The sequence below is a fragment of the Fragaria vesca genome, linkage group LG7 (assembly GCF_000184155.1).
Source record: "Fragaria vesca subsp. vesca linkage group LG7, FraVesHawaii_1.0, whole genome shotgun sequence".
Taxonomy (NCBI): Eukaryota; Viridiplantae; Streptophyta; class Magnoliopsida; order Rosales; family Rosaceae; genus Fragaria; species Fragaria vesca.
In genome coordinates, this window is record NC_020497.1 from 10,396,957 (window position 1) to 10,420,259 (window position 23,303).

Here is a 23,303-nt window from a genome sequence, read left to right on the forward strand (position 1 = left end):
AGGTGCGGACGTCCGCACCAAAGTTTTGGTGCGGATTTCCATTTTTGCACCATTTTTCGATCGAATTTTCTCAATCCATCGTCTAGTATCTAGATAATATCTAATTTGGTAATCGTTAAGGCCCTCAAACTCGAAAAACAAATGGACGGACTGAATTCTGTCCGGTTGTGTTCATACCACAACATAGAGATAATCTACACAATATTATCTAGATACTACATGGTGGAGATGAGGAAATTCGATCGGAAAGTGGTGCAAAAATGGAAATCCGCACCGAAACCTTCGGTGCGGACGTCCGCAGCCAAGAAGGGCTGTATATACAGTCCGTCTCAGCTACAGACGTCCGCACTGTTTTACGGTGCGGATTTCCGTCTGTTCGCCACCGTACGGCGCCGGCGAGGGCGCGCCTCCACCCCAGCAGCTTCCCCGACCACTTTACATCCCCGGCGAGTCCGCCGAATTCCAGTTTTCCGGCCAGATCGGGCGCGCCCTCGCCAGCGCCGTATGGAGGAAAATCCGCACCGTAAAGCGGTGCGAACGTCCGCACCTGAGAATCCCTGTATATATATATATATACACACAGTCACGATCAGAGGCAGACATCTGCACACCCTTAAAGTGCGGACATGCCTCCGTTCTCCACCGTACGGCTCCGACGATGCGGCGCCTCCACCCGAGCAGCATCCCTGATCACTTTCCCTCCCAGGCGAGTCCGCCGAATTCCAGTTTTCCGGCGAGGTCGATTTTGTTTGAAGTTTTGGGTGATCTCGCCGGAAAATTGGAATTCGGCGGACTCGCCGGGGAGGGGAAGTGATCAGGGACGCTGCTGGAGGCTGCTGGGGTGGAGGCACGCCGTCGTCGGAGCCATACGGAGGAGAACGGAGGGACGTCCGCACTTTAAGGTCTGTGCGGACGTCCTCTTTAGATCCTCTCCGTATATATATATATATACGCTCTGATATACATATATATAGAATATATATATATATACTGGGCAACCATTATCAAGGAAAGATATTTACCCTGAATCTTCGATCCCTTACTCCATTTGTTGAAATGACTGACTCATACATGTTGAGGATCAAGTCATTTGCTCGATCACCTATAGCATGAATTGCAACCTGAGCAAAGAAAGGGAATTTTAAAAGTTGAATCACATTAACATCATGCAGAGACAATTCACAAGGAGATGAAACAACACCTGAAGCCCAGCTCTATCTGACGCCAAGGTCAGGTTGTGGAGACTTTCGTAATCTCCTACTTGTATGCCATAATTATGAGGATCATCAACATACGGCTTCAAGAAGTAAAATGAAGTTCAGGAAAACGATATCATCACTGGCTATGTGAAAAGTTACTTCACATCACCAAGCAGTAGTATGAGTTGAACTGGATAAGCTCACTACAACATCTTCCTTCCCTCCCTCAATGACAATGACGTGATAAAACGAGGAAGAAACTTAACGTAAGGAGATATATTATGTATATATTCAAAACGGTTTAAGTGGTCATAATCAATAGGTTTCAAACATAAATAGTTCATAAACATAAATAATTGTAGATTGCCAAGCATTTTTATTCTCACCTCATGAAAAAGTGCACTACGAGAACCCACAGACCCATCGGCAAAAGCTTTAACCCCACCCAAATAAATCCACTGGCTCAAAGATTGACCAACATTGTTAATAAGATCCTGAAAAGAAAATATAGAAGTCTAAGAGAACAATAGATGGTGACAAAATTTGAAGCATCCATTAAAGACTTTTCTGAAAAAAGGTCACCACTAAAATAATAATGATGGCATCTCCACTTGATCAAGCAAAAGAAAAGTTTCACCAAGAAAAAAGAAAGAACAAGAAAACAAAGGGAAAAAAAAAGATATAAGAACAAAATTAGAATTGTTGATGTAAATAGCAGTTTGGGTCCGATGGAAGCATAACATATTTCTTGGCCTGAAGCCCTGTATTCATTGCAACCTATACACTTTTAAGATATGAAAAAGAATGAAAATAAAAACAATAAATTTGACTCATACTGCAGTTACAGAAAAAGTATACAAATTGCTTTCTAGACTGATTGCACAGAATTATTCTATAATGAAGGCAGAAGATTCACAAGTCAATATAAAGAACAACATGTGAAGAATCATTCTTTAACACCATCTGTTTCACAACCAAATCTCTTATAGCACACCTTTTATCCAAAACAAGCAACTGATAAGAATTCATACACGTAAACGTGACCAAGTCTCCAGTGGGAAAAATAAGCAGACCCTGATCATCATCTTCCCTGACAGATCAGCCCATTGATACACATCTGAAAAATGCATGAGAAACCAAGTAAACAAGAATTACTTTGAAGGTTAGATATAAGTTTAAAATTTTAATCAACAATGCTAAATTCATTTCATATGATCAGTGAAATAAAACGAAATGCAACAGGTATTATGTACATATGAAGTTTTTTTTTCTTGTTGATCTGAATATGAAGCTCCATGGATGTATTATGTTTTACTGTGTTGCAACTAAATGTCTAACTAAAGCAGTGTCTTATTTTACTATGCTGCTCCAAATCCCTTGTACATAAAATCATTTGAATTTGCCTGATAATTTTTTTTTAATTATTCTGGTAACGATGCTGGTGATCCCAGTGTACAGTAACAACAAAATCAAATGAACCAAATACACAAGAAGTAATGTTTCAACTTTAACGTCAAAGGAGACAACAAACCCTTAAACGGAGACCTGAAAAATCTTCCCAGGAATCTTTTACAGACGCCCCGGGAAAGTATCTACCAACGTCAACAACTGTCGTCACACCCCTCATCAAGGCATGATCGCTGGCTCTACGCAAAGCCTCCCTCCGCTCCTCTACTGACACTTCTGGAATGAGTGGAAGGATAAGTTCCTTTGCAGAATCAATCAACAGTCCAGTAGGTTCTGCAAAATGATTACTTGGAATATAAATAATTTATTATGGCATCAATTATTTATCTAAAGATATTAAGAACCTGAAAGGATTTTTCTTTCATTTTTTAAAGGAAAAGGACACACTAGAGAAGATAGTTAGAGGAATCAACGTGAAGGATCAACATAGACTAGACAAAGAACCCTAAATTTCAACTGCTTTCCAGTATAAAAGAATAAAGGAAACAGTGTAATCTTTACACTCCTCGGAAGCAGATGCCCAGAATCTAAGTCTCTCCAGAAGTTATTCCAACTAAGCACCAATATAGGTCTCAGAGCTCCTTTATTTATTTTTATCCAATCCACCCACATAACAGCTAAAGCACTCAACCATGCGAGTTTTGCAGTAAATGTACTGAATGTTTTGTCTTCAATCATATCATGATGAAATTCTTATCCATCCTACTCTTATTGCTTCGATTTTTATCAATGAGATCAGAATTTTGTTACAATTAACTAAGAACTCCATGCAACAGTAATATAAGGCTTCTCCTACCCAACATTTTATACATTTGCTGATATATCCTTTTCTCCAGGGGTAGAAGTTTCATCTTTCCCCAATGGCCCAACTAATTGCTCTTCATTGCTAACATATCCTCAAAGTTGACTGCCTGTATCTATAATGGCCCAATATTTTAATCCTTTCTTCCAAATACGTCTTCTTCTTTTTTCCTAATGACAAACCACTGTCAAGTCAACACCAATGATTTATTGGTACAATACATTGTCATATGAGTTGATAAATATGATCTTGTTGTAAGAAATATATATGAAGTTAACAATTAGTTGCTCATTCATGGGGCACTATGGTGACCTATCAATGCCATTGAATGGAATCTAAAAATTGCCAAAGCATGCCCAACATGCTAAAGTTGTGAACTGTAGCACATCCAGATGCTGAAGCAACTGGACTTGAGAATATTTCCAAAACAATTAGAAAATGACAGTGATGTATTCTCGCACCTTCATTTTGTGGACTTGACTTACCATTAACATATTTTACTATTCTGCGCTAGTATAAGGAAATTCTTTTCCATACAAGCTTGAGAAAAGGATAATACAACGTGTCCTGTTCAAACACTGAAAGAAGTGCAACACTTCCAGATGCCTGATCTGACTGTAGTTCAAATTTTTTCCTCATAGTAACAGAATCACGTACTGTTTTCATTTCATTTCTCAGAATGATTGAGGATTCAGTATCTTTTCTTCTCTCGACTAAACTAAGTTAGTCTACCGTACTATTCTTCTCTCAACTAAACTAAGTTAGTCTACTGTACAAGTTAGCGAAATCCATAATCCAAGACTAACGTAGAATGAAATGCAAAGCATTGTTTACCACTTATGTAGGTTGTTAGTTCTTATGCAAGTAACAGAAGAGATTCAGGTTGAACCAACTGAAAGCTTGTAGCCTATATTTTTCTTTTTCACGAAATGAGTTATCACGTCTGAAAAATCTTTGAAAGCCACAACAAAAATAATAATAATGCCGAAAGAGCTGGTCCCACAAGCATATTGGACATTCAAACAAAGTTAAATAATACAGTACCTCCACTGGTGGTTTTCATGATGGTTCCCCCATTTGGATCCTCTGACAATTTAGTGATCCCACCCAACTTGAGTGCCACTGAATTAGCCAAGCTCATATGCCCATCCATTCTTGAAAGAAAGACCTATAACATAAAGTACAGTAATGAGACTAAAGCACTATTGTGAATATTGTGGAAGCACCCAAAAAAATTTACTTAAGGCTTACAGGATTATAAGGAGTAATATCATCAATCCAAGAAGCCAATGGCAATTCCCCTCCCCATAGATCATTGTTCCAACCACCGCCCAAAATCCAGGAACCTTGTTTTGCATCTGTTTCATTTTATTTTATTTGCTTAGAATTTTACAACCATAAGACTATCATGATGAATATAAGAAAAAAAAAATTTAAAATCATTTCCAATGGCTCATTCAGATCATCATGATCAGAAGTTTAGTCATTCTCTACAATGCTCTCTCTGCAAAACTACTTATCATGATTAAAAGTTAGTAACAAACTTTTGGTCATCATCAATGATGCATCATGCTCACTCAAGAAATAATATACCAGATTAAAAGTAAACACAAAAAAAGGGCAAGTGTCACTGGTTTTAAATTTTATTTGACTAAATGCAACATCTTCTTATATTTTCATCTAATTCTACAGCTAAATTGAGAGTTCAGTAGTTTCACTTTTATCGTCAGATACTTCAAAGTTATTATAGGACTCTTACTCGTCAAAGAAGATGACTCAACTTTTGTTGTCCTAAAAGTGTCAATGCTAATATTTAAGATCAGAGACTGGTGCTATGGTTTGGCCTTTTGAATTCTAGTTTGTTTTGCAACTATTTTGAGACTAGACCTATAACGCAAACGACTTCTCCCTGTGATATACTTTGTTTGATATTTGGTTAAAAGAATGTTTCTTATCCCAAAAAAAATAAAAAAATAAAAAAATAAAAAATAACAACAACAACAAGTGAACTACACAATCTACCAGTAACTCAAACAAGAATGTGGATTCACATGCTCAGTGTTTGTATAGGTTTGAGAATGTTGCAAGAAAGTAAAAAGGCAGGGAACTGACTTTTAACAGCTTCTTTGACCCTCTTTACGAATTCATCCTTTGAGTTTATGCCTCGTAGTTCTACACGCATCATCTGTTTCCATTGTCAATATATTACTCCCAAATTTATTATGCAAATACACAAGCATTTCATTCAATAAAATATTCAGAGAAAATAAAATAAAATCCAATATCAATAATGGTGCTTCAGACATACCTGCAGTCCAGCAAAAATCAGATGCACATGGGAATCAATAAATCCAGGGACTACAATTTTTCCCCTAAGATCTAACTCTTTGGTCCCATATCCCACCATATCCTGTATTTACATTTAAATACATAAAACAAGGGTATGTTACAAATTATTGGATGACAACAAGTACTTCCGGTTGACAGCTAAAATCAAAATTTGTAGAGCATAAATAAATAGTACGGGCATCTATTTTTGAAATTTTATCATATGTTTCTCTAATCGAACCAAAAAAAAAATGATACTCTGAAAGATTCAAACAAGGACTGAGAAACAATTTGAGCAAAAGGACATGAAACAAAATTCTCAATGGAGTAAACTAATTTGTTAAAGATTCTGGTTACCTAAAGGCAGATTGTTACAGAATGCAGATAAGAATAAGAACATCCTAACCAGCTCTATATGGCAATGAGATAATGGGACTACGGACGTAGATTCAAATCAACTTTTGGAAATTGGATTATTAAGAGTTTAAATATAATCATATGTAAATGCACGTACAATTACAGCCCACATCCGTGCTTCTTCCCTGTGTATCTGATGTTTTCAATTTTAAATGTTTTCTCTTTTCCCCTTATTTTATATGATATATACATACAAAACCCAGAGTTTCTCAACAAAACGAGTCTAATAAACGAAACCATAATTAGGGACCAGATTTTTTTTGCCTGAACTCTAAACATATGTAAAGATAAAACCTTTGTTACAAATTTCCAGAGTAAGAACTGTGCATACTTGCTATGCTACCTAATAAGGTATCAACCACCAAGATCCTATAGCACACAGAACTCTATGTTTATGTGCATACATAACCTCCCACTTGCCTCGGCGTCATACACCATAAGAAATCTTTACTAACTTTTACCACACCATATATATCATATATCACTCTGAAATACTATTCGATTCTCACCACTCCTGACTCTCAACTATGAATTTGATTCCAAACTGCTAGCATCATATTATAACATCAAAGGCTTGCACAATCACAGTAATTGAACCTCTCTGTTTCTCTAGCATCGCATGCATTCAGTAAATCCTATAATGTAAACACTGCCGAATGGTTTATATACCTGAATTGAGGAGTAGGTTCCAATGCGGAGAACTCTTCCACTGCGAACGGCCATGGAATCGGCCAAGGGGAGAGAGTCGTCGACGGTGTATATCTTGGCATTCTTGACCACCAAGTCCGCCGCCGGAGACGTCCAACCGAACCACTCTGCAGTTCAGAATTGAGAAAACGACATCAATTTTCGAGCTCAGAATGAAATTAATAAGAGAAATATTATTGGAGAGAGTGGGTGTTACGGCGGGTGGGATTGAGAGAAGCGAAAATGGCGAGGAAAGCTGAGAGGAGTAGGAGCAGAGGCAACTTCATATCTGCTCTCGACTTGTTGCCTTGTTGGCAGCTGGCACTTCTTCACTGTTGTACCACCACTTGGTCAATCTTAGTCAAATGGATATTTCCGTCATTTTCGTAAAGAGATAGTACCACATTCCTTATCTCTCCGATTCTTTCCCAATCTCATTCAAGTTTAGTAAACACCTCCATTGAAACCCGTCATATTTGGTTCAAGAAATCAAAGCCTTCGTTTTCATTGTTTGAAGCCCAAAGAAATTACATGGAAAGGAAAATGATTCCTAAAGGTAAGGAAAATGTTGTAGTTCATGCCCAAAAACTACTCACTGATCCTCCACAGTCCACACCAAACCTGACTCCGACGAATATCTGCTCTCCAGTCTCCAGTCACTTTTTATTTTATTTTATTTTTTTTTCCTGAAGTGACTCTATGCAGGATAAAAACATACAATTGCTTATTTGATAAAAGTCATCAACAGTGTGATGCCAAAGCATACTGGCACCAAAGTGTAATTACAGAACTTATAACTTATCCATAACTTTTTTTTTTTCAAAAGACAACTGGAATAGGTTGTTCCCAAATTGCTACAGCGAAAAAATTCTATAATGTATTAATCTATAACATGCAGTAACTTTATTCTAAAATGGTAATCGAGTCAAAGTGATAAAAACAATATATATAAAAATAAAAATAAAAAGTTAATGCATGAGATGGATTAACACACCGTAACCTTAACCCCTACAAAGTAAAGGCTCCCGAACATATATTAAAATGTTATGCCAGCTTTTGACCTTATAATTGCTATAATTAATACGGGGAAATTGCCTTTATTGAAACGAGAAATACAAGTTTAGTATAATGAGCGAGTATAATGATCATTTTCTCTAATGAAAATGAGCAAACGTAGTGAAAGGAAACATCTTATTTCATAGCAATCTGCTTTAATATAGAGCATTAAATCCCATACAGCCCTTGATATAACTATAGTTGAACTTGAGATTTGTAGATATCATGGCCAGAGGTTGCAGGGGTTATTGGAGAAAGCCTAATTGAGAATGAGCTTGGCACAGCAGGAATTAGATACTTGTCATGGACACATGGAGACCAACTGTCATCCCCGGCCAGCCCCATGTGCTTGTGATCGAGATGAACCTGAAACATCATAGATTGATTATCTCATGAACCTAGAGGGAGATTCCATCAAAGATTCTAGTTGAACTTTATACTAATGAATGGCTAGAGTCAAACTTCATACTAATGAAAGTAATAGAAAGAAAAATACTGGTACTGAGATGAATAGAAGAAATACCTCAATGTCATCTCCTCTGATAAGATCTTCATTGTGAGTTGCTCGATCCAGCTCAGCTGTGGTGTAGTAACTTGCATTCATTTGCATGGGTGGAGAGCTGCCATATATTGAAGCATAGATTCCCAAACCATCCTTGTTTTGGAATGTCACCCATCTAACGTCCGCCCTACCTGAACATTCCCCAGGAACTATATAAGGGACATGCAGGTCACCCACTTTCTGCTCATAGACTCCAACATGAGCAGCTACTTTTCTGTCTGGATAACATTCAAATGGTCCTCTTCCGTACCATTTAATCTGGTCTATTGACTTCTCCAAGTGAAACTCAACTCCCACACGTGGCAGAGGCGGAAGGTTCGAATTTGGTCTGACATTGCACTCGACAACAACGTCCCCCGAACTGTAAATTGTGTATATCACATCGATTTCGATCAAGGCACTTCTGTCTTCCACCCCAGAACCCTCCCCACTGTTTGGAACACCGAGAAACACAACAGCTACTTTCAGAAGATCGTCACTCATATTCTCCACAGAACAGCTCTTGGTAATGTAATGAAGGTTATCAATATGAGCAGCTTGCCACTTGGAGGAATAACTACTGGCACCTCCCCCTTTGTCATTATCTGTCGGTGCTCGCCAGAAACATGGAAATATGCCTTTTGTCATCAAAGGAACTCCTTCAACCTACATTTTACATTTTTTGTTTTAAGTATGAACAAGACTGAGTATGCCAATAGAAACTCATACGTCAAATCATAGTGGAACAGTAGTCCACAGACATCCTTTGTAAAACAATTCAAACAGCATTATCCAAACACAAAACAGATCAAATAGCCAGGCAATCAAAATCATAAAATATTGATAGCATCTTCTGAATCCAACTTAAGTACCCAACAATTCGGCATAACAAAGACTCCTGTCATGCCAGACTGTTACAGTGAATAAACCGGCTCAAATATGTGTATTTAGGTTGAAATTAACAATAATAGAGAGATAAATATGAGACTAGAAAAGGCCTCCCCAAACAATTTATCTTCAAAACTAAGAAAAGAAGATTAAAGAAAAACCGATAGACCCTGAGAGAATATATATCCAGGGGGATTGACGCACACCTCTGAACCCCTCGACAGATTCGCATCACTCTTGTCATGTAAATCTAGTCAGTACGGCCAAGTGCTAAAGAGAAAGGTTCTAATTTTTCTCAAATTTCTCAACCCAAATCACCTACGTTCTCTGGACAAGATTTACATATTCGCTCTTGCTTGCACCATCATGCCTACCTGAGGAGCTATTGTGAGGGTAGGAGGATAGTGGATACAGATAGGTGGCTACTGGCTACTGTGGGCACTTCTTGTAGGGTATGAAAACATCGAAACGCCCAATGAACTGGGTTTTCCCTACTGGGTCAGGTCATTTCAGGGCAAGCGGATCATTTATGATGAAAAAGGGTGGGCTTCTAGAGAATGATTCAGAGTTCTTGCAAAGTCAGTACCAGACACGAGATAGATCTTCCAAAGAACAAGGCTTCTTTCAAATAAGGCAATTTGTTTGGGACCCTGCGGATCCACTCTTTTCCTATTGAAAGATCCGCCTTTTATCTCTGGGTTTTACCGTTTTACATCGAGAATCTTCTGCAGATGAAGAGATTCCAAAGGGGCTTCTTACTTCCCAAACAGATCTTCCTATAACTCTATATAAACGCTGGTTTATCAAGAATATGCAAAAAAGGCACTTAAAATTGTTGATTCATCACCATAGAGGGCTTAGAACCAACACTTCATTATCTAATAGATTTTTCAGTGCGACCTCGTCTTGCTTGCTTCTGGCAAAGCCTCTAGCACTAGTGTATAGGCATTCTTGTATGGTAGGAATACTCGTTTTTAGGCCGACCACTACATAGGAGTGATAGCCAAGCCAAGCTGTATAAAGGCAAGCAGCCTTTATAGCATTAGCAAACGACCTACTTGTAGCCTCCCGGAAAATGCAGTATTTTTTCTGGTGTCTCATATCTCAGACTCTGTTTTCTCAAAGCGCAGTCAATACAGGTTATGACAATAAAGACGGTGTTTCTGGCCCCTGGCAAGAAGATATTTGTCGAAATGTTGTAAAGAGGCTTATATAAAAAGGACGCTATAAGTATTCCGCAATAAGCTATACTGACTGAAAAAACTGCATTTGTAAGAAATTCATACCAATCGACATAATGGGTTCGGTATTGATGTAAAAGGGGACAGAGTTAAAAATATGAATAAATACATCAAACCCCATTCCTTCCTGATTGAAGAAAGGAATTCCTATGGCCCCAACGAATAATGTAAATAAAACCAATATAAGCATGGAAAATAGCACAGTATTGTCTGGCTCATATGGGACGGTCAAGTCCCACTTACCATTCCATTAGAGCAAAACACACCAAAACTCTCATTTAGTCCAGTCTCGTAAAATCTTAGCAGTGTTGCGGTGTTGCCCAGTACCATTTGGGCCTAGTAGCATCAGTCTTTCATTTTTATATAGGAAGTTCAGAGCTCAACTCAAAAGCTAGTCATTTCTCAGTTCAAACAAAAAAAAAAAAAAGAAGCAATTCTCAGTAGTGTTGAAGTGCCAATAAAAATGTAACCAGACCAAAGAGTTATCTCTAGGGAACTCAAAACCTGCTTCAAAATTCAAACAAAAATCGAGACTCTGGAAACATGACAAATAAACATAGGTCTATAACAGCTATGAAATTCAGCATAACAGATGAGAGCAACCGCTCTCCAAAATAGTGTAACTACGTCGTCGAAGTTAGTTTTGATTATAAGGAGAAAATGAAAATTTTCTAGGAGATTCTAAACACAAATTTGCATGCTAACAAATATCAATAATCACAATAAAAATAAACAAAAGGAACAGTGGTGGAGAGAATACCTTCCAGCTTTCAACTGTACCCATTTTAACATTCAGTATTATCTCCCAGGCATTCTGTTGGCTGACTTTAAGTGTATCTCCAACAATTTCCCTAAGGAATGTAGCATCTTTAGTCTTGATGACCTGGAAACCAAGGCCAATTATGAAAGGTTATCAATATAACGAATAATGCAAACTACATTCTTTGTAGTGAGGTAGATACTAAGCAAGAGTAGTTACATGAGGAACAAATTCTCTTTTAACAGGCAACTGGACTTGTGTAGATGAGATGACATGACCAGCTTCAACCCAGCATGTAGAGTGCAAAAGCTTAGCAGTTATGGTTAAGAAAAACTCCTCTGCTGATGATGAAGCCCATAGAGTATGCCACGGAGCTGACTGCGACTCAATATGATAAGTCTTCTGGGGTTCAATCAAGGGAAGGGATAAATTTCCAGATCCAAGTTCACATCCATCTCCATGAGCAGCCCAGTAGAATTCCAATGCTCTTGTTGTTTCATAAAAGTGAGTATTTGTAACCTGCAAGGGGAAATTCAGCTCCTGCCAGATGTAACAAATATATGCAGAAAGCTAAGTATGTGAGAGGTACCTTTAGTGTTCCTTCACTAAATGAAACCTTGATTGGCTGGTACACATACTTCACTTCTGAAGACAATAATCAAAGCCCAGATTAGATTGGCAGTTGACAAAACATCCTAGTCTTTTCTGTACTTTCTCAAGGAACTCCAAGGAATGTGGTGATTGTAAAAATAAGACAGATCATCAACTTACCATGCATTGCAGGATGAGGAGTTCGATCAGGCCACACAAGACCATTCAGACAGAAGTTTAAATCATTAGGAACATCACCAAAGTCACCACCATATGCCCAGTGTTTAGTACCATCAGCACTATCTTTCAGTAAGCCCTGTAAACCAAAACAAAATATATTACCCCCTTAAAAATTCTGCTTCTGAACAAATAGGAAAGTTTATTTTGACGTGCGTATAAACTATAAAATTTATAAAGAAAAGCCAGCAAATAACAAATTACAAATTAATTAAAATCATAAGGCTTCAATAATCTATTCATATCAACTGAGATAGGTTAACAGTATTGTCAACCCTGTTGAGCACAGTAAGTGTAGAAAGCATCACTTTTCAAATGCTTCACTCATCCTAGTCAAATGCCCAGGGACTAAGATTTAGGCCAAATCAAATTATTTGGAATATGCTCTATGTGTGCTTTATTCACAGTGACATAGAACCAGAGACAGATTAAAGTGGTTTTTCATTGACTAAAATTGTTTAGAAATAATGAAAGGTAACTTAAGAACACTAGAGATACCTGACCTGATCAACCCAATCCCAGATAAAGCCACCTTGGAGACCAAATGTGCTATCAATTGCTTCCCAATATTCATGTATATTTCCATTGCTATTGCCCATTGCATGTGAATACCTGCCATCGTTTCAAAATCCTTAAGTGAAGACATTTACATGCCCATGAGCATAAATAGTCGCATCTTTGCATAATTTTACATAATAAAGAAACATGTTAGAATAACAAAGGTTCTTGGCACACATACCTACTCAGATAACAGTTATTTATCATATCCTATCTAGAACCCAAAAAATATATTTCAGACAGTAACATCTGAGTGAATAACAGAGAGCCTCAAACCTATCAGCTCGAGACTTTATGAATAACAGCAAACCAAACGAACTTTTTAAACCAGTGATTACATCAAGCTACTTACTCGCACAATATTAAAGGACGTGTTTCATTTGGATCTTTTGCAATCTTCACAATGTCCCAAACACGCATATACATGGGGCATATAATATCGGTAGACGGGGTTCTGGATCCTCCCCCTTCATAATGCAACAGCCGTGAAGGATCCTTTCCACGAACCCAACCTAAAGGGAGTGATCAAAGCTTTAAATCATCAAGTGATAGGAAAAGGTTAAGAGATAGAGATACAATAAAAGCAGTCACAACTCACGCCATTCAAATTTCTGTTAAAGAACCATTATTTTGTTGAACATTTTATATATTGCACAGAAAAAGATACAGGAGGTAGAGTCATAGAAAAGGTGATCTTAACTGACTACCCAACTTTACTAATGTTTACCTTAACAATTGAGAAATGTCAAAAACTTTCCAAATGTACACTCTTCTAAAGTCTTAAAGTTTGAGATCAAGTAGTGCTTGATCCCAGAAATTTCGCATACAATTCTGACATTGTAACCATCCATACATGCCATAATGTTACTAACTAATTACTAGTTATTCCAAGTTGGCATGCACATTCTTCTTTCTTTGAGCAACAAAAAATTACCATTGTTATGCTTATGCCCAAATGATTCCAACTTTTGATCACTAATTTCCTTATTAAACCAAAACCAAGTGTATCAACATCATTCAAGGTTTAAAAAAAAAAAAAAAAGACTTAATTTTACATGATTCTAACAAACTATTTTCTTTTGTTACTTCACTGTTGTTGCAATGTGATCTCTCAGCTCACTTCAAGTTCACCTTAATTGCAATCATTATCTTTACTTTCTATAGATTTATATTATATTTCCTATACACCAAAAGTTCATCACCGTACCAGCTTGGTCAACAACTAACCAGTCCCATGATTTTTTGAACTATCCACTGTTCTGGACTCCTGGCATTATAGCAAATAGTTTTATTGTTTAAAAACCCAAACTTTAATCTTTATCAATTCCATTTTTATTAAATGATTTATAAGTCCATTGAAACAGAGAAAACCTTAAGTAAAATTCTTAAAGCCCAGCCCCTACTCCTCTAGAAGCTTTTAAGCATTGAAAGTACCAAAGCTTTTAATTATTTATTTAGTACATGTAGCATGAACCAGGGTTACTTCAAAGCCTAGCCAACATAATAATATGACTAAAGCAATCAGTTACCAGCTGAAGCAGAATGATTAGGTCCATATCCAGACTCATTTCCCAAGGACCAAGAGATAATGCATGCATGATTTTTGTCCCTCTCAACCATGCCTATCACACGGTCTAACATTGCAGTTGCCCAACTGGGTTCCAAAGTCGGATGCTTCACATGTCCAGAATAGTCGAAACCATGGGCTTCAATATTGGCTTCATCTATCATGTACATGCCAAATATGTCACAAAGCTCATACCAGCGGGGATGTTGAGGATAATGGCTGTTTCTTACAGCATTGATGTTGTATTGCTTCATTAAAACCAAATCCTGTACGAAAATATTAACTAAATCCACTTAAGTTCCTATCAACTGGCCAGCATAGATTGGAAAAGAGGAAGCTAAAAGTGCTAAAGTAGGTGTAACCTTAATCATGCACGATTCTATGTTTGTCTTCCCCAGACGTGGATGATGCTCATGCCTGTTCACACCCCTTATTATTATCGGATGCCCATTAACAAGCAGCTGCTTAGGGGCATTTGATACTTGTCGTATGCCTACTACACACGATTCACAGTCCACAATGTTGCCAGATTTATCTTTCAATATCACAACCAGAGTGTAGAGATTCGGCTGTGGATGAGTGTAAACAACCAGACAAACTATTAGGATGGAATATCTATTCAAGTGCTTAAGTAAAATAGTGTAACAAAGAGCCAGAGAAAATTACATTGACCTAACAGAAAGATGACAGCAACCCCAAATGCAAGAAACTGAGAAGGAACTTTTTATTGAAAGAGGGAACCAGAAACAAGAAACGGCCTCGGAAAAGTTCACAGCTCCAAAAAATAAAACAAAAGAAAAACAGACAACAACAGGTGAACAGGACTACCCTAAAAACAGATAAAACCTACGCAAAAAATAATAATAATAATAATAATATAATAAAAAATTCAACGATAGCAGCCTTAGAGAATAGAAAGACAGGAGAGAGGAGCCTTTAAATGCAACAGAGACAGAAGCCCACAGGGTTGACACGAACCTAATTTTCCCTCAAATGTCTCCCTCCATATCCTTCTATTGCTTCCATCCAGATCACAGCCAAAACAGCTGTAGGCATTTTCCCTTTGCTCTGCCAGTCTGAATTTGACTTGGGAAACAAAGGTTCCACATGACGCACAGATGGGGAGAAAATAACAACTTGGCCTTTTTCATTTAAACACTCCCAAAGCCAAATTATTTTGGTGCTTCTTAATCTTACTTTTACTTCAGAATAAAATAGGAAGAAAGAAGAAGATAATAATGAAATGAGCTTCCCACCTGCTCTGCAGACCAAAGCCTTGGCGCTTCCAGTCTCCCTACCAGCGAATAATCACGGAATCCTAGAATGGAGCCAGGTGAAAGATCAAGCTTTAGATTAGCTACATTTGATGATAGCAGGTCAGCAGATCCACCAATGCTGTACCAGCTTCCACTGTCAAATAACGCAGCTTCTATAGTGAAATTATCAATAACAGTGTTTTTAGATGTTTCTCGGGAGTTATCTATTTTCACTTCAACCTGGACAAAAAACGTACATAAAATGACAAATTAGACCTTGGATATATCCATAACTATTACATTTGAATAGAAAGTTAGATTCCAATAGCATGAGTAATGAATCAATGACAATGTGCATTAGACAACAGGACCATGCATATTTTTGAATAAGAAACAAGACTTTATCACACTAAAGCCAATGGCTTACAAAACACTACCTGCTAAGGCAAGTGCGCCATCTAAATAAAACAAAAATATCATGGTTATATTTATTGTACGTTTGAAATAAAAAGATCCTAACACCAAGAAGTTGAAAATCAAATGTCCTTCACAATGATAAAGTCTTGCCTGTAAATCTGCATAGGAGAAATCCTCAGCCAGATTTGATCTGAAGAAATAGTCTCCAATAAATACCTGCACATCAATTATTTGGAAAATTTAATGTCATGCAATGCTCCAGTAAACTGTCATCTGATAAATAAGGATGCATGACAAAGAACAAATATGAGGTATATGCCTAATCAAAATCAACTACAAATTAGCAGATCAATGAACTCAGTAAAACTTCAATTTACACATTCTAGTATTACACTGTCCAGTTCCTTTGACCCACACTTGACTATTTTGTAGAACGTGCAAAGGAGGTTGGTGAAGAAAAAAAAAATCATGCATGTGTATGCTTACACATAAAAAGATGGAATGATCTTTTCATTTGCATAGATAGTAGCCACATGATTCATCAATGCAAAAATAAATGTCCAGAGTCTTCAGCTATATACTAACTCCCAAAGTGGCTGTTGCTTAAAATTTAATGTAAGTTTGTAACTAATACAAAACAAAGAGATCTACAAGCAAGAAAGAAGAGAACTGAAACCTGTGGCTTGGAAAGAAGGAGCACATCACGATGAATGCCAGATAACCACCAATGATCTTGATCTTCAAGATAAGAGCCATCGCTCCATCTAAATACTTGAACAGCTAGTACATTTTTCTTGTCCGAACCACAAGGATAGCAATAATCAGTGATTTCAAATTCAGCAGGAAGTCGACTGTCCTGACTGACCTACCACAAGAGTAAAAATATATGTCAATGTATGAAACAGGGTGTTCTTACCAAACTAGGCATCCCCTATGAGGGGAAAGAAATCTTCACTTAGATGTAGCAGTACTTAAAGATAGAATGGTATGATCCATAAGACTGACAAGAACAAGTTAATCTCTTTTTCAAATTTGGAACAAGAACAAATCTACCATCTCAACTGGGTCAGTATGAAACTACATTAAAATTAAAATATATAAAATTAGGGCCTTCAACACGTATCTGTTACCTATATCCTACAGGGACTCCATTAATCCATGCACAGAAGGCAGAATCGACAGCTTCGAAGTGCAACAAAACTCTGCGACCTGCCAAAAAGTAATCACTGTCATATGAAATAAAGTTGGCTTAAGACAAGAGGAGGTACATCAGAACAGAAACATCAGTAATCAGGAAATTTCTATCACCAATGATCACGTTACTATATCATTTTTTGTCACATAATCTGAGGAGTGTCTTTAAAAGGAAAGCCATAGATGTATTATACTATTGCCCAGAATGTAACCCAGTAACTGAAAAAAAAATAAATAAATAAATAAATGCTAGCATAAAACCGTAATCAGCTATGATAATCTTCATACCCTTCCATTCTTCAGGGATAACAAAATCTGTCCTATAGCAGCCAGTAGGGTTGTCCACAGGAACAAAAGGTGGATCAAGTGGAAAAGGATATACAACATTTGTATATATAGGCCGATCAAATCCGTGCATCTGCCAATTTGAAGGAACTGTTCCATTAGAGAGAATAAAATAATGAGACATTGTCACAGGATAAAAGCTGCATGATATCAAATATCAATTTTCCAAATTCTTATAAAGATCAGAAAAATCATTATTAATGAATAACATAAACAGCTCATAAACTTGTTCAACAACAGTATGGTTAAAGCTAAAATAACACTATAAGGATATCATGAGCTAATACCATCAATTGAACTAAGAAAAAAAATGTGGCCTGCACTCGTGAAACCATTCTAATAATTACGTAAGCTTCGAGTAGCACCTAAGGTTCATACCATAAAATTATCTGAAAACTGATCCGCCTCATATTACTTAATGATTGTGTTGAATACTGTCTGGGAAAATTGAATCATTTTGGGTGATCAACTCATCCAGATTCCCAAATTACCAAGGATGCTATTCACTGTAGACTATACATTTGTAGAAAAGAAATGAAAGCAAAACCTTATAGGGTATAAAGAAGATATTCTGAGGATCATAGAGGTTGGGAGCGGAAGAGCATTGGGATCAGATGCGGTTTTGATCTGCACCATAGGCATTGGCTACTACTGAGGGACTATTCTATTAATTGGTGAGTCTCAGTCATTTTTCCTTATTACTAGCTTCAAACTTAAACAAGAATGGCCCTAAAGTAAAAGGTAAAAGTAAAAGATACAAAGGCAAGCAGTGCAGAGACACTAATGGTACGATAATGCAATATGTATACATGCATATTACTGATTCCCCAATATATATAACTATTACTTTTACTATATGTCAGGTTTTACACAAAAGTAAACTTGAAAGACAAATATATGCTTACCTGGCAAAGTTTCCCACTCAGAATCCTGAAACGTGGTGTGGTAAAAGTTCAAAGGAACATTTCCAGGAGTGGAAGCCAAGTAAAATTTCCAGTAGCCTGACAAAGACTCCACAAAAGGCAAGCCCTTGGTCCAACGAGTTGCACAATTAAGAGCTTCGGAAACAGCATCGTCATTCCAAGGTGCAGAGTCGGATACCATAAAATTCACTTTGTTGCGATCATACCAGTATTTAAGAGATCCTAAAAAAACATATAGAACATTAGATTTCATCATTAAACATCTACCATAAGTAAGATGCCAGGACAATTAACAAACAAATAAGATAGTAAAAGTGCTAGAAGATGTGTATAAAGGTGAAGCTCAATTTAATTATATATAAACCATTCTTTCAAGCAACAGAAAATTCAATTTACTGATACCAACACATTCACCATAATACTAGCGTCTAAGTAGTGTCTATAAACAGCAGTAAAAGTCCATAATGCAGACGAATATAACTGCACCTTCACCCATACTATTAAATCAATCAAGGTACTATGAAAATCTCAACTCTACGGCACCCAACAAACATTTCTAGTTCATGGCATGCATTCATAATAATCTTCCAGTCGTATTGATAAAATGAAAGACTGCTGAGCTTGAACAAACAGATATAATTACAAAAACACAAAAAGCTGAGAACTTTAAACCAAGTTCAAATTTTTATATGTGAAACCCAATACGATTCTGAATCAAAGCCAATATGAATCGATTGTTAGTTAGAAGAGTGAAAGTGAGATGGGTCTAACCTTCAATTGATTCATGGCAACGTAAAGGGACATGAGCATCTCTCTTGTTCCACTCGATGAAAGATTGGTCCTCCCACACGTGATGTCCAGTCTCCAAGGGAGAAACCAGTTGACCCATCATTGAAGCAGCAGCCATGGCCTGATTACTTGAGAGAGAGAGAGAGAGAGAGAGAGAGAGGAGGGAGCTTGGATCAATCAGACTGATGACAGATGATAGTGGATATACATTTGTACTTCGACTTTAACTAATCCACTACTCACTGAGTCACTGTATCCAGTAAAAAAATAAAGAAATAAAAAAAATAAAATAAAATAAAATAAAAAACCTAGTATTATTTTAAAAAAAAGTTAAATGTCTAGAAAAAAAAACAAGAAGTTAAATGATTTTCATCTTCCTAACACATGAATGCATGTTGTAGCATAGCGGATTCTACGCATCAAGGTGCACTTACATCATTAATGTGGAAATCCTCAAATCCCCGTATGTGAAGATCTAATGAAGATTAGAGATCCTAAATTTCTTCTTTTCATTTTTCATTTTCATTTTTGATCCGATCTTATTAAGCCCATAATAAAATACCTCTTATTCGACCTCAGGTCCTTACCTCCTGTGTTGGAAACACTGATGACTATTTTTTTTGGGTTTCAATTGTGTTAACGCTATTAGAATATATGCATGATAATACGATGTGGATGACCGGATCAAAATATTACATATTACTTGCTCGGTTCACTTACACCTTGATGCGTAGAAGAATTTTCAATGGTGTAGTCCACTACCCGTATCAAATTATCAATGTAGCAAACCAAACATACTCAATTTCATCCTACTCAAGTACTATTGGTTGTATTGGTTTTTCCTTAATGAATAATCCATCCTTACATAAAAAATAAAAAATAAAAAAACATATTGTATCTCAACTCAACTCACTGTATCCTTAATGAATAATCCATCCTGAAGCAGTTAACGGGTAGCCTTGGGAGGTATTTACAAAGCATATGATCCAATATCATGAGATGTCGAAGGTCAGCCACTTTTCCGTGTACTTAACATGGTTAGGGTTCCAAAATAATAGCATTGCTTGGATTATAGGCTTCATGTATTCCTCAAGATCTCCGCAATAAGGTAACATATATATATAATTAAATTAGGGGAATTATATTAATGAAGTCAAAAAGATTCATCAGTTCAATAGAAGTTAAGCCGGAAGCTGTTAACTCAAAGAAAAACTCAATAGTTTTTATTTTATTTTATTTTATTTATATTTTTTATCTAAGGACGTTAATAATTTTATTAATCACAACTTGAGAGTAATTATAACATCATGAACTTGATCTGCCCGGGGGGCCTATCTTGCGAAACTACCTAACAAACCTACCTAGTCGACACTAAGCAATCTCTATGCTGAAGACCATAAGAAGAAGCACTATGATCAATTTTCCGTGGTAGCAAACCGGAGAAGTAACCAACCACCGAGGACACAAGGAGGAAGGGGCAAGTCCTCCTCCTTCCGGGACCCTTAGAGCATTAAAAAACCTAATTAAATACTGAAACCAATAACTAGGAAAATGTTCTAGACCCATAGGCAGCCCAGTCTAAAGTCTAAACTATTAAAAGCAATAAAAAAGTAAAGTAGAAAGACAAAGCTGGGCCCAAAAAGGGATCCCAGCCTAATCTTCTACCCTACCAGAAGACCAAGCCCAATAGGAGTGAAAGATGGACCCAACCCTCCTGGCCCAAGCCTCTGCCTCGCCACTGTTGGTGCCGGACCAGCGCCTGACGTCGCCGGATTCGAACAAACGCCACCCGCCACCGACCACCCCACGCGCTAGGACAACTTGATTCAGAGCCAGAATCTAGCACCCTCTACAACCTGCAGGCAACGTCCGATGGGACCCCGCCGGCCTGACCCCAACAAACCCTAGGCATCCGCGGATCTCCGTTGCTCGTTTCCCCAACTCGACACAGTCCCCAACCAATTGAGAGAAGAAAAACCACCCGAACTCCTCTGAGACAAGGCTTCGTCACTCAAACCCGTCCGGCCATGCCTAACGAGCGCCGGCTAAGCCAAAGGCCATCGCCAGGGACGAGACACCGGACAGGCACTCACCACAGCGATCTCGCTCACTAGGGTTTTGGAGAGGAGGCGGCCAAGAGAGAAACGTTTTTCACTTATTTAACTATAACAAGTCAATAGTTGAACGAGGAGTGACTGGACCAAAACATAACTGAACACCATTAGATTAGCAGCAAGACTTTAATCCTGAAACAATTTTTGGAGTAGGCAGACGCTGGATTGGAAAAATCTATCAGACTTGTCATTGATTTTCAAGTGCAAGATAAATGAGCATCTTGCTTGTCCAAATTTCAGGGTTCAGTTACATGGGGATCCTAGCTACCAACAACAAAAATGCCCTGATAGAGACGATGGAACTGATTTTGTTGGAAGCTGATACCAACTGCCTAGTATATACAAATCAAAAAGGGTTGATCATTGTTTGAACCTAATTACATCAGAGAAAATCACAAAAAAGGCATGTCTACTACTGTGTCTCGTTCCCAGTTCTCTCTGGAGGGGTCTGACCGAACATGGGATTCCGGGGGCGAGGTCTGCTGAAATATTTGTCATTGAAGGCTTCAGCTAGCTCAGGATACTTTTCCTTGATCATGTTCTGCAGGCATTTCCTGTAGGAAAAGTCCTCCTTGCGACCATCAGTTGATATGACAAAGAGGCATCTGCTTTCTTGAAAGCTGCCATGTCTATCAACCTGGCATATGAATACTTGTGTAAATATATGATAACAAGCAAAACACATTTAGAAAAAAAAGGAAGAAAACAAAACAGAACACAGATAAAGTGGCGGCTGCTTAAGAGAATGGTTTCTAGAAAAATAACGAAGTGTGTCTCATAAAAATAACCAACCGCGAATCTAAACTAGAACAGAAATATCAGCTACATTTGTGACTAAAAAAAATCATCAGCCACATTTGTGAATCTAAATAAGAACAAATAATATAGTAAAATGAGGAGTTATGATGTAAAATGATTGAGTAAAAATAAAATTAACAGTCATAATTTGTGAATTTAAACTAGAACAGAAATATAATTCTAAGAAAAGTATGGCAACAAAAGAGTAGACAATCTTACTGTAAAATAGTCGATTCCAGAACCCATCTTGGCCTCTTTCTCCGGATGGAAATTGAACACTTTATCAAGGATGAATGAGTGATCCTCAGCTGATAATTGATCTCCATCATTGTAACTGGTTAAGAGGAGGCAAAAAACAATAAATAAAAGAAATGAGAAGGCTATCGAAGACCATACAATCCGTTTTTGTGAAAAAAGGTTAGCAGAGAAAAATCACAGAAGAAGAATCCAGATATAACAAATGCAGAGAGATACTGTCCCTAAATTTGACAATCTATAACATATGGGGCAATTATATGCTGATATCCTCAAGAACATCTCCACAGAAACCTCATTTGTAACATGTCAAATTTAGGGAACTGAAATTTACACTCCTCATTTTACAATCCACACTCCCACTTTCTTCTTTTGGTAATTTAAATTTTGTCTTTAGTGACGTGTGTTTTGTCTTTTTGTGAAAACTTTACCCAAAAAAGAAAGGTGAGAGTGTGGATTGTAAAATAGGAAGTGTAAATTTCACTCCCCCAAATTTATTAAGATGCTTATTCTTCCTTCTGTCAGACTTCTATTGATTATCTGAGTGCTGGTAAAGCGCAACAAACTTCATGGTTCACTCGTACATCCTCAGCCTCTAAGTAACCCCCACCAAATATATATAAGGAGGTCCACACTTTAATTTCAAAGCGGGACACCGCTCTGGAAGGGAACTGATATATATATATATATACAATGCTGATCAGGTGCGGACGTCCGCACCAATGGTTTTGATGCGGATTTCCATTTTTGCACCACTTTTCGATCGAATTTCCTCATCTCCACCGTCTAGTATCTAGATAATATTGTGTAGATCATCTCTGCAAAATTTCAGCCAATTTGGTGATCGTTAAGGCCCTCAAACTCGAGTTTTTC

At 37.4% G+C, this 23,303-nt stretch overlaps 3 protein-coding genes across 3 annotated transcripts in view; all 3 read right to left on the reverse strand.

The window, feature by feature from the left end:
• The window catches only part of LOC101307247 (putative amidohydrolase YtcJ-like), a 10,050-nt gene extending 2,854 nt beyond the window's left edge, over positions 1-7,196 (reverse strand). Inside the window, exons 1-11 of the mRNA XM_004307064.1 lie at positions 7,118-7,196; positions 6,883-7,028; positions 5,777-5,878; positions 5,581-5,653; positions 4,720-4,826; positions 4,513-4,636; positions 2,745-2,939; positions 2,231-2,316; positions 1,586-1,693; positions 1,202-1,297; positions 1,023-1,121 (exon numbers count right to left, since the gene is read on the reverse strand). Coding sequence (XP_004307112.1) covers positions 1,023-1,121; positions 1,202-1,297; positions 1,586-1,693; positions 2,231-2,316; positions 2,745-2,939; positions 4,513-4,636; positions 4,720-4,826; positions 5,581-5,653; positions 5,777-5,878; positions 6,883-7,028; positions 7,118-7,187 — 1,206 coding nt within the window. The 5' untranslated portion in view covers positions 7,188-7,196. The remainder of the gene's footprint in view (positions 1-1,022; positions 1,122-1,201; positions 1,298-1,585; positions 1,694-2,230; positions 2,317-2,744; positions 2,940-4,512; positions 4,637-4,719; positions 4,827-5,580; positions 5,654-5,776; positions 5,879-6,882; positions 7,029-7,117) is intronic.
• Positions 7,197-7,943: 747 nt separating this feature from the next.
• On the reverse strand, positions 7,944-19,381 carry LOC101298174 (beta-galactosidase-like). Its single transcript, XM_004308539.1, has 17 exons — positions 19,246-19,381; positions 18,457-18,696; positions 17,495-17,641; positions 17,143-17,221; positions 16,689-16,872; positions 16,163-16,228; positions 15,596-15,835; positions 14,702-14,908; positions 14,302-14,605; positions 13,125-13,284; positions 12,718-12,826; positions 12,158-12,293; positions 11,976-12,031; positions 11,606-11,905; positions 11,387-11,509; positions 8,480-9,163; positions 7,944-8,322 (listed from the first exon to the last, which is right to left on the reverse strand). The coding sequence occupies exons 1-17, from the start codon at positions 19,379-19,381 to the stop codon at positions 8,152-8,154; spliced, it is 3,342 nt and encodes a 1,113-aa protein (XP_004308587.1). The 3' UTR covers positions 7,944-8,151.
• A 2,165-nt stretch (positions 19,382-21,546) lies between these two features.
• The window catches only part of LOC101298468 (DNA-directed RNA polymerase E subunit 1-like), a 15,369-nt gene continuing 13,612 nt past the window's right edge, over positions 21,547-23,303 (reverse strand). Inside the window, exons 19-20 of the mRNA XM_004308540.1 lie at positions 22,395-22,509; positions 21,547-22,014 (exon numbers count right to left, since the gene is read on the reverse strand). Of these exons, the coding sequence (XP_004308588.1) occupies positions 21,790-22,014; positions 22,395-22,509 (340 nt within the window). The 3' untranslated portion in view covers positions 21,547-21,789. The remainder of the gene's footprint in view (positions 22,015-22,394; positions 22,510-23,303) is intronic.

Bases quoted from the DNA above. Each gene is read 5' to 3' on its own strand.
- LOC101298174 (XM_004308539.1), bottom strand. From the start codon at position 19,381: ATGGCTGCTGCTTCAATGATGGGTCAACTGGTTTCTCCCTTGGAGACT. The intron at 16,229-16,688 runs GTTTCAGTTCTC...ATTGATGTGCAG, and splicing joins TCCTTCTTTCCAAGCCACAG to GTATTTATTGGAGACTATTT. The intron at 9,164-11,386 runs GTATTCTCTCCA...TGTAAAATGTAG, and splicing joins GTACAGTTGAAAGCTGGAAG to GTTGAAGGAGTTCCTTTGAT.